The following is a 12,415-nucleotide window of genomic DNA, read 5'->3' on the forward strand; positions in this document are numbered from 1 at the left end:
TATGGAATGAATAAAAAAGAAAAAAAAGACCATAAAAAGTATATCATAGATAATTCTGAAGAGTTTGAAAAAATATGTTTTAATGATCAAGGGAAAAAAATAAAAATAAAAGATAAAATTATTAGATATATAGAATTGAGTAATCATAATAATAATAATAATAATAATAGTGTGAATATTAAAAATAGGAATGACGAAGAAAATATTTATGTTAATAAAAATAAATATTTTGTTGAAGAAGGGAATAATAATAAAACAAAAAAAAATGTATCATATAAATCTTATGCTTATAATGGAAAAACAAGAAATGTTCAAAATATTTATCAAATACATAATAAAGGTTTATGTATATATAATGAAATGATGGAACAACATGATAGTTCCTTATTATATAATAGAAAGAAAGATACGAAAAAGATGATTGGTTCATTTTTACATGACAAAATATATTTAGATGATGAAAATGATATAAGTAGTGATGAGGATATAGAATATATAAATAAGAAACAGAAATATGTTTATTTATTATTAAATAAGATATTATGTAAAAATAAAAATAAACGAAATAATAGTTATTTTTGGTCTGGATATCATTCCAATATAAATAGTTATACTTTAGATAGTTTTTATGATAGAAATAAACGAATAAATAAGAATACAAATTTTAATAAATGGCATAATTTATATTTAAAATGTATAATAAATATAAAAATAAATTTTATGGAATTTTGTAAAAATAGTGCTTTTATTATAGCTGATATAATAATAACATTATTATTAAATATATTATGGTTAAAGGTACATAAATATATATATCGTAATAATGATGATTTAGATAGGGGTATGTTTAATTGGAATACAAGTAAAATACCTAAAATATATAATACTATAGAAGGTTATTTACAATATTTTATTTTATATGATATGTGTATAAAATTATTTTTATTTTTTTCATCTAATTATATATTAAGTTTTTGGTTTCTATTGAATTTATTAAATACTCCATTTTTTTATATTTTAGTATCTTATTTTAATAATATAAAATATAAAAAAATACATTGGTTATATTTATCATGTCCTTTAAGATTTTTAAATTTCTTACGTATTGAAGATTTATTTGGAAAGAATAATAATTACAATAAATTAAATATACCCTTGATTAAATTATCAGTACAAATATTTGTAATGATATATACCTATGCATGTTTAAATTATTTAATTGAACAACCTTGTAGAGGTCAGTATGAATTATATGATTATGTTTTTTCAGGCATGCAAACTGTTACTACAGCAGCATTAGGAAAAGGTACATGCTTCCCTTTTTCATTTAAAGGTAGATTTGCTCATATATTATATATATTTATGACATTTACATATATACATTATAAAATAAGATCATTAAAAAATTATATAGTTGAAGAGAAAAAAATATATGGTAAAATTCCAAATATAGGATCATGTTATTTTGTTATTATAGGACATATAAAACCAATACAATTATATGTTATAATAAATGAATTACAATCAACATATAATAACTTAGATGAAATTATTATTTTAACTAGTCTACCTATAAAATTTTATTGGAATATTATTCGTTTATTAAATAAGAAAAATATGTGTCAAATAAGTGTTTGCTTATATGATTTAAATAAACCTATGCCTTTGAAAATTAAAAAAATAATAACTTATAGTAGTGGTATATTTATATGTAATAATATTATTAATACACATTATAATATTAATAATGATATGGAGACATTAAAACGATATAATGAAATTAATACTTTTGGACCATATGATAAGCATATATCTATCTTTCTAAATAATATGTGTAATAAAAATATATTACTTCAAAGATATAATAGACATATTTTATGTCTTAATGATTTGAAAATGAAATTATTTGCAAAAACTGTGGATGATTGCCATGGGATGTTTTTATTAATATTATTATTTTTTATGAATACTCCACAAAAAATTAAATGTAAGCATACATATATATTAACCAAATATTTTGATAGGCAGATAAAACGTCACAATAAAAAAAAAAAAAAATATAATAAATTAAAAAGATATAAAAGTCTTCATAATAGTAGTAGTAATAAATATAAATATTATGATAATATTTTTTTTAAAATCAATATGAAATTAAAAAGTTTATTTTATCCAACTAAATCTAAACGTATAAAAACTAATATACAAAATCAAACAAATAATAAACGATCTTATAATTTTTTAAAAAATATGTTTTTTATTTTCTATACAAAACGATTTATACGTAATGGAAAGAATAACAACATTTATATGAATCAAAATACTCAAAGCATTGAAAAACAGAAGACTAGAACATATAGAGATAATGAGCAAGGTTATTACAAAATAAATATAGATAAGGAAGATATTGATAGCAACGATTTTTCATATTATAATATAAACCATAAAAATGTTAAAGAAATAAATAAAAATAATGATTGGTTATATAACAGCCAGACTTATGGAAGAACAAAAAGAATAAAAAAAAAAATAAATAATAAGGTGCATTTTGTAAATGAGAATAAAACAAACAATGATGAAAGAAATAAAAGTAAAAATAATATGTATAGCAATAAAAATATAAAAAGTAATAAAAGTATAAGAAACAAATATTATGAAAATAAATTTAAGAAATCATTTTGTAAAACTTTCTTATCATACAAATTTGATGAAAGTACAATATTTAATTCATTTACAAATTATTTAAATTACATGAAAGGAATTAAATATAATATTTATAAAATTAAATTCCCAGCTGCTTTTTTAAATATTCATTTTGTTACTATCGTTCAATATATGTATATGAATTATAACGCTTTTGTTATAGGAATAATTGATGAAGATAATCAAGTCAAATTAAATCCAGTCGATTATATATATCTTGACCCTGATATATATTTTATTATGTTAACGGATAGTTTTAATTTATTACACAAAATAACCCATATAAAAAAAATAGAATTGGATTGGTTGGATAAAATAGATGAAATAAAAATAAAGAGGACACAAAAATTTGTAAAGCATGAAAAAAAAGACACATCAAGTTTACAAGAGACTGTTGAAGAATATAACACATACAGAACTAATAATGATCAAAGTAGTGAGGAACATAATAATAAAAATAATTATAATTATTGTTCTAATAATAATTGGAATAATTACTTTGAATATTATAATAAGGATCTCTCCCAAAAACATCGAGAAATAAGTAAATTAAGAGAAGAAGATAATATATATTTTAATCCAGTCTTAAATATTTTTAAAGTGGAAAATTATTTAGAAGCTTATAAAGTTTTCAGTCTCAAAAATAAAAATAAAAATAAAAATGAAATGATAAATAAAAAGATAAATTTAAATGTAGGAAAGGATCATTCCAAAAGTGACCATAAAAATCGTACCTCATTTATTGAACAAAATATATATAATAAGAAGGAAGAAATTTTTTTAACAAATAATAAAGAGAATAATAAAAATGAAAAATTAAAAGAAAAAAAAGAACATTTTTCGAATGATATTATGGAGAATGACAATTATGATGATCATTATAATAATTATAATTTTATAATATTAATATATTGGCCACAATCTTTAAATACTTTTTTAAAAATATTATTTCAAAAACGACAACATAATATAATTATATTAAGTGATCAAATACCTTCATATATATACAATAATAATTTATTTCCTTATAGATATAATATTTGTTATATTCAAAAATCACCACTTATTCTATTTAACTTAATATTATCTGGTATCTTAGTATGTGAAAAATGTATAATTTTTAAAAATTATTTAAAATTAGATTCCTATCAAAATATTGTATCATATAATGAAAAAACAAAAAATATAAACTTCTTGGAATATATGTGCGAATATAATGATAGTGATTTAATCATTATATATAATAATATAGAAAATATATTTAGAAGAAAAGATATAAATATAAACTTTATTAATTATCAAATTAAAAGTTATAATGAAAAATATAAATATCATGATTATTTAAAAAATAAATTATCTATTCAATATAGACATAACCCAGCTTTTATGAACAATTTGTATACACATAATGATAATATAAATAACCATAAACAAAAAAACAAAAAACAATATTCTCAAAGTGAATGTTATAGTAATAATATAATATCAGAAAAAAAAATAAAAAAACCAATAAATGAATCAAATATAAAGGAAATAAAAAAATATAACAAAAAAAATAATAAAAAAAATAAAAATAAAAAATTATATTTATTAATAGAATTAAATAATGCTTTATCAATTCAATATTTAAATAATGATGTTTTAACTAACGTAAATATTTTAAAAGAACAAATAGATAATATTAATAAAAATAAATCACATAATTTATTATTTGTAGAAAATTATAAAAAACAAATACAATTTTTTAATTATGGAAATTTACTTGTAGAAAATATATACAAAAAAATAGAACATATTTTTGTAGATAATTATTTTTTCTATCTATATTTTCTACAGTTTACTTCAGCTAGTATATTTATAGATGAATTATTGTATCATCTAATAGGATATACATTTCCTATCAAAAAAAATTCATTAGATATATCGACCATAAACTCTTTTATTCATGGTACATATGTAGACAAAAAAAAAAAAATTAAAACGGACTTGATATTAAAAAATATCCATCCAAAATATCATTGTAGAAATTTCTTTTTCCTCTTTCAAGTAAGAACATCAAGCAAAAAAATAAAAAAACAAAAAAATAAAAAAACAAAAAAATTAAAAAATAAAAAAATAAAAAAATATTATATATATATATATATACATATATATATATATATAATATATTTGTATTTATTTTTAAACCTTCATTATAGAAATATTTAAAGAAGGGAAGAATTATAATAGGAATTTATCGCTGCGATGAAGATAATCATATGACTATAGTTATTCCATGTCCACAGAAAAATCTTTTGATGCATAAAAATGACAAGGTATGTTTTTTTTTTTTTTTTTTTTTTTTTAATTATATAGAAAAAAAAAAAAAAAAAAAAATACAATATATATGTATATAATATATATTATATATATTTATATATATATATAATAAATCAAAAATAAATGATTAAAGCAAAAAAAAAAAATTACATATTTTATTCATAGTATTATTATTTAAATCATATCATACAATAAACATTTCAAATATACATTATTATGTTTACAGGTTTATGTATTACAAAGTGAATATGAAAGTTAATAAATTGAAGTAAATTTCACTTTTATTATTTTATTTTAAAAGTCCTTAAAAATACATATATTTTCAACATTGTGCTTGTAGTTTGTATTTGTGGCTTTGTCATTTATTGGAGAATTTATGGAACATATTTGAAAGCTTTCAATATTATTATTTTTTAGTTTAATTGAGTTTTTTAAATCGTAATTTTTGTTATAATAAAAATAATCATAATTTTTATTATTATATAAATCCAAATTATTGAAGTTTGTATTATTTATTTGTTTACTTTGATTTGTACTATTAAAAGTAATTTTTTTTACTTTTAGTTGATATTTAGTTACATTTGGTTTATCATATTCATTTTGATATACTTGATTCATATTTTTATTTTGCATCATATATGTTTTATTTGTATATATATTTTTTTTTTTGGGGTATATTTTATTCATATATGTATTATTCATACATGTATATTTTATATTACTATTTTTAATATATTCATTTCCGTTGTATATATTTTTCAGTATACATTTTCCAATATCCTTTTTGTATTTATTTACTAAATTTGTGTAATAGGATGGTATGACATTTTCATTAGTAATTGAGAAATTATATATTTCTTTGTTATCATTTTGTTTTTGTTTTTGAGGTTTAACATTTATTATATTATTTTTAACTTGTATCACACTATTACATGAGTAATTAATATTACTATTATTTCTATTATTTGTTTTGTTATTATTAGTTATTATATTTTTTTTTTGAATGTTGTTACTTTTTTTTAATGTTGTTTTTTTTATCCCTTTTGATAAGGAGTCATCATTTATATAATAATTACTTACAGTATTATATTTATAATTATTATCGCCATCAAATTTTATGATTTTATTATCTTGTATATTAAAATTGTTTCTTCTGTCTCCTTTATATTGATGTGTATTTTCGGCGACCATATTAGTATTATTATTATTATTATTATGATATATTGAAGGGTATGATTTTTTACTATTTTCTTTATCACAAAGAATACACTTATTTAGATTGTAATAATATTGTCTTATGGCATAACTAAATATCTTATCATTAATGTTTTTATTACCTGTTGATGGTATTATTTGAAGGTTACTATCATGGTTATACATTTTTACTAACTCATTATTTTCATTAACTATATATGTATCTTTTATATTATCATCTACACATACAGTATTGCTTTCTTCCTTATTTTCATTTAATTTTTCTTTAAGGTCAACATCTATATGAGTTCCCTCATTTAATAATACTCTATGGGCATCTTCCTTTTCAATTATATATTTTTGCTTGTTATCATTTAAAATAGTCTTATGATTATCAAAATTGTCATTTGTTCTTTTTTCCATGTCTAGCGAACAATAATATTCACTACAGTCATCCATAAGACACTTTGCATGGATATCTTCCTTACTTATATAATCTTTTGAATGATAATACATACATGTATTATTACCATCAAAAAACATGCTATTTCCATCGAAATTTGAGCTGATATAATACATATTATTATTGTTACTATTTTTATGTATATTTATCATATTATTTGTTATATATGTATTTTTATTATATTCCCAGTTTGGTATGTGCTCATTGTAGATACTTTTCTTGTTAGTAACAATAGGCTTATAATATAAAATTTGTTTCATTTTTTGACTCATATTATTTAAATCAGAGAAATAATAATATGGTAGAATTTTATTATTTCTTTTGGAAGAATTATAATTTTTCTTTTTTTTTTCTATAAATAAATATGAATAATTAAATTTTTTAATAGGTATATATTTATTTTTTTGTTTCATCATCATTCGATAAATATAAACAGGCAACGTTTTCTTTACACCCATATTATTATTTTCATTTTTATGGAAATATATATCTTTATTTGGTACATTTATTAATTTATATTTCATATTATATGTATCTATAATTTTATGGTTTCCTTCCTTATTTTTATTATGTTCTTTAATTTTCTGGTACATTTTTTTATATATATTTGTAGGATAGAATATTTTATTGATTTTCTTTTGTTTGCTTATTTTCTGTATATTATTTTTATTCTTACCAATATTATTATTATAACTAATATTATTATTATTATTATTATTATTGTCGTATTTTAGTTTATTTCTTATAAAAAAACCATGTAACTTCTTTTTCATCTTCTTCTGCTTGTTTTCACCATTTCTATTGTTCTTATATGATGTAATTTTATTAAATACATTTTTAGTTTTTATATATTTCATAATTTCGTTATTTTTAAAATTTTCCTTTTCATTAATCATATCTCCATTGAACATTTTTGAATTTATAACAGTGAATATTTTAAAGATAACATCACGTAAATTTTTTTTTTTATCAATATTTTTTAAAAGATCAAATAATTTATTTTTATTCTTCAGATCATTTTTAGTAAAATAAAAACTTGTACATTCCAAATTATTCATATCTATATTTTCCTTTGAATTTGAATCAGAACTTCCTTTTCTTTGATAAATATTTAATTTGATTTCTGTATTTCCATGGTCACACTCTTTATTTTGATTTTTCTCATCTTTTTCTACATTCTTGTAAACATTTCCTTTATTTAAATAAACGTAATTTATTAAATCCTTTTCTACATATTTATCTTTTGAATGTTCATAATTATATACATTGTAATAGTACGAATTTTTATATGTAGCTTCCTCCCTTTTAGTAACATAATAGTAAGGGTACATATCTGATGGGTTATATATTTTGTATGTGTCATCATCATATTGAACAACATTATAAGTGTAATTATCAATAATATCACATTTTTTATCATAACAAGTGTTGTTATTCATAATATTTTTATCACTGTTATTTATTTTATCTGTCTCGTTAAATCTATCAGTCAATTTATTTTCATGATCATCAGTATTTTTTACACTTTGCTCATCTTTCAATACGTGCACATTGTCTGCCCATTTTTTGCTCTTTACATTTTTTGTCTTTTTCTTTTTTTTTGATTTTTTCTTATATATATTTACAAATTCTGAACAATTAATATCATCTAAGTTATAATTTTGGACCACACTTTGTATATTTTGAGAAATATCCTTTTCAATTTTTTTACATTTTTTATTAAATATTTTTTTCATTTTTTTTAAGCAACCTTTTTTAAAATCATTTAAAATTCTATTTTGTAAACGTGAATATATTTTATATATTTGTTCTTGTTTTCTTATCATATTTGTTGTGTCATCATGTTTTTCGATGATTATGTCCTCTTCATTAAGATGTACATCGTGATCATCATTATTAGGATTATTTTTTATATTTTTATATATATTGTTATTATATTTATTTGTTTTGTCTTCTATTTCTTCTTTGTTTGTATTAATGTTATTATTACTAGTAATATTTTCATCAGATTGAAAAGAGTTGCTGATAGATTCTACCTTCATATTTTGATTTAAGGGAATATTTTCTTCTTCATTTATATTCATTATATTTTGCATTGATAAGGTATAATCAGATTTGTTTATTATATTAATTCCATCTTTGTTATCGAAATTTTTTATTTCTTCTTTTGTTTGCTTCATATATTCATTATCATTAATATGTTTTATTTCTTCATATTTTTTAATATCATTATATTGTATAGGAATATTAAAAAATTGCTCAAAGCTTTTTCTTATTTCTTTTTCCATTTTGTTTTCTATATCATTAAAATTAGTATTATATATTTTTGATGGAATTACAACATTTGTACTTGGTTGATCTTTTTTATATTTTTCGTATTGATAAACACTTTTATTTGTTATGAAGCTTCCAGTTCTTGTTGTGATTTTGTTTTTTTGTGATATTTCATCAACTTTATCTTGATCATAGAGATAATAAGAAGAATGAACATCATTATTATTATAATCATAATAATCATAACTATATGTAGTATTTTTATTGTACTTCATTTCTTTTTTTTCTTCAGAGTTAGCACTTGTAATACTTTTAATAATTCCTATGCTATCTTTGCTATAATTCATATTATTATTATTATCATCACTACATTTACGTTTGTAAGAATAAATATCATTTTGTACACTATCACTATAATAGCTGTAACTTTTATCATATGAATTTGTATTATATTGGATACTTCCTTTTTCATCATATTGATCATCATTTTTTTCAACATTATTATTAATATAACTTTCACTGTTGTCATATTTACTACTATTTTTATCATAACTAAGGCAACCTTCACTGTTATAATTATTAGTATCCTTTATGTTTTCTTCATAATGTATATTTTCTTCAGTATCACTAATATAACTTTTACTGCTATGATAGTTAAGGCTTTTTTGATCATAATCGCTACTTAAATTTTCATCACCATGATTTGGTATAATTTGATCACCATGATTTGATATAATTTCATCACCACAATTTGGTATAATTTGATCACCATGATTTGATATAATTTCATTACCACGTTTTGGTACAATTGCATCACCATGATTTGATATAATTTCAACACTATTACTTGGTATAATTTCATCACTATAACTCTTTTGAATTTCATTATCGTAAGAAATATGTTGTACACTCTCATGTATATAACTTATGCTATTATAATATTTGTCCTCATACGTATCATCATTTTTGTCCTCATTATTAATATCATTATGGATATCATGTTCTCTTTTCATATCGTTAACATGCTCTTTACACACACTTAAATTATCCATAGAATTGGTATTATTGCCTATATCATAACAATTTTTGTAATTATTATTTTCTTTAATAGAATTATCCATATCTTGTGATGTTGCAAAGCTTTGTGAATTCATTAGTTTTGTTTCATCTTTTATATAAGTCGTATAGATTTCATCATTATGAACAAGTTCATTTGTTTTTTCTTTTTCTATATTATTTATATTTTCATAGGTTTTATTTGCATCATTTACATTATTTTTAATCTGTCCATAATTTTCATTATTTTCATCACTCTTAACTTCTTCATAATTTACATCATTTTTAACCTCTTCATAATTTACATCATTTTTAACCTCTTCATTATTTTCATCATTTTTAACCTCTTCATAATTTTCATCACTCTTAACTTCTTCATAATTGACATCATTTTTAACCTCTTCATAATTTTCATCATTTTTAACCTCTTCATAATTTTCATCACTTTTAACCTCTTCATAATTTTCATCATTTTTAACCTCTTCATAATTTTCATCATTTTTAACCTCTTCATAATTTTCATCACTTTTAACCTCTTCATAATTTTCATCATTTTTAATCTCTTCATAATTTTCATCATTTACACAATTTTTACCATTTTCATCAGTTTTATCCCCATAAAATGTACCTATATTTTCTTTATCCATAGTACATATATTTGTAATATCCTTATCAAAAGAGTTGTTATAAATATTTGTATTTTCAACATAAGTTTCATCCGAATTTTTATGATCATGAGACTTATTAATGTTGCCAAAAAAATCAATTAGATATTTTTTTACTGAATAATCATTTGAATGATAAAATTTATAATTGAGTAAACTTCTTTTATTTTTAAAAATGTAAGTTTTTATTTTTCTGTCCATATTATATTTACCATTTTTGATATTACTAATATCATGATATGATGTACTTTTATTTATTTTGTTTTTACCTTTTTTTTTTATTTCATTATTTATTATATATTTTATCAATTTGTTTAAGACTTTTTCAGTTTTTCTTTTCTCCTTCTTGTAATGAGCTTGTATTTTTTTCTTTAAGGTACATAAATATAAATATTTAAGAAAATGCTTTTCTTTTATCAAAAATTTAATGTCTACATTATATAAGAATTTTCTTTTCAAACAATAAAATGTTTTAACTCTACAGAACTTTTTTTTCATATCTTTATTCTTGCATAAATGCATTTTCTTGGTGTATCTTTTCTTTTTTAAGAAAATCATTTTGTTATTTTTTATAATATACAAATATTTCTTTAAAATTGTAAATATACCAATATATGAAAAATTAATTTGTGATTTATACATTTTAAAATGGTTGATTAGTGTGTTAATTTTTTTTAAGACATTTTTAATAATTATATTCCTTTTTATTTTCTCAGTTAAATTATTTGAACTCGTATATTTATGAGAATCATCTGAATCGTATTTTTCTTTTTCTGTATTGTCACTGTAGAGTGCTTCTGTGTCATATATATGCATAAAATTATTACTATAAATATTATTATTATTATTATTATTATTAATATTATTATTAATTTTGTTATCTATATTGTTAAAATTATTATGTTCATACAACATATTGTCATTATTATATAAAGATGTTTCATTAATGAATCCTTCTTTCTCATATATATCCGTCCTTTTTTTATTACTGAAGGATAACATATTTTCTTTGCGATTATTCTTTAAAATTTGATAATCACTATCTTCATTTTCATCTGTATCATCATATATAGAATAAAACGATTTCTTTGATAACTTTATCTTTTCATTTTCAAAGGAAGAATGTTTATTCTCTTGTGAATTTTTTACATCATAAAATATAGAATCACCAGAATTTTTACATGTATTATTATATTCTAGATGTACAGAGTTTTCTATACTTTTTTCTTTCTCTATACATTCTTCATTGGTTAAATTAGCTGAACTTTTTTTACTATTTTCATTTACACTACCGTTATTTTCTTCACTGTAAAATTCTGATTCATTTTCATCACTCCAATCCTTATAAAAATAAATACTTTTTTTTATATTGGACATTTCTTTCTACAAAAAATTATATCTAGAGGAAGTACATAACCCCATGAAACAAAAAAAAAAAAAAAAAAAAAAAATATAAACAATATATATATGTATATATATATATATATATATATCTTTTTATATATATATTCCTCTTTATATATGTTTAGTTTATAAATATATCTATTTATGTAAAAGTTAAAATATATACACATATATATTCATATCTGTATATATTTATTTTTCTCCTTTTTTAAAATTTTTTTAAAATGTTGCGAACGTATGCATAAATTTATAAATGTTTATTTAATTAATATTTTCAACTTTTATTTTTAAATAAACATAAAATGTAGTATATATATAAGTACACAAAAAAAAAAAAAAA

General features: G+C 19.3%; 2 protein-coding genes across 2 annotated transcripts in view; one reads left to right on the forward strand and one right to left on the reverse strand.

The window, feature by feature from the left end:
* PGSY75_1436100 (putative membrane protein) overlaps positions 1 to 5,278 on the forward strand; it is a gene marked incomplete at both ends in the record, with an annotated part of 5,893 nt that extends 615 nt beyond the window's left edge. Inside the window, 3 exons of the mRNA XM_018788051.1 lie at positions 1 to 4,746; positions 4,899 to 5,015; positions 5,246 to 5,278. The exon at positions 1 to 4,746 is cut by the window's left edge and continues 615 nt beyond it. Coding sequence (XP_018639423.1) covers positions 1 to 4,746; positions 4,899 to 5,015; positions 5,246 to 5,278 — 4,896 coding nt within the window. The remainder of the gene's footprint in view (positions 4,747 to 4,898; positions 5,016 to 5,245) is intronic.
* A 35-nt stretch (positions 5,279 to 5,313) lies between these two features.
* On the reverse strand, positions 5,314 to 12,048 carry PGSY75_1436200 (hypothetical protein; the record flags this gene model as incomplete). Its single annotated transcript, XM_018788052.1, has 1 exon — positions 5,314 to 12,048. One exon carries the CDS (start codon positions 12,046 to 12,048, stop codon positions 5,314 to 5,316), a length of 6,735 nt encoding a protein of 2,244 aa, XP_018639424.1.
* Between the last annotated feature and the right edge of the window lie 367 nt (positions 12,049 to 12,415).

This window comes from Plasmodium gaboni, chromosome 14 (genome assembly GCF_001602025.1).
Source record: "Plasmodium gaboni strain SY75 chromosome 14, whole genome shotgun sequence".
Classification (NCBI taxonomy): Eukaryota; Apicomplexa; class Aconoidasida; order Haemosporida; family Plasmodiidae; genus Plasmodium; species Plasmodium gaboni.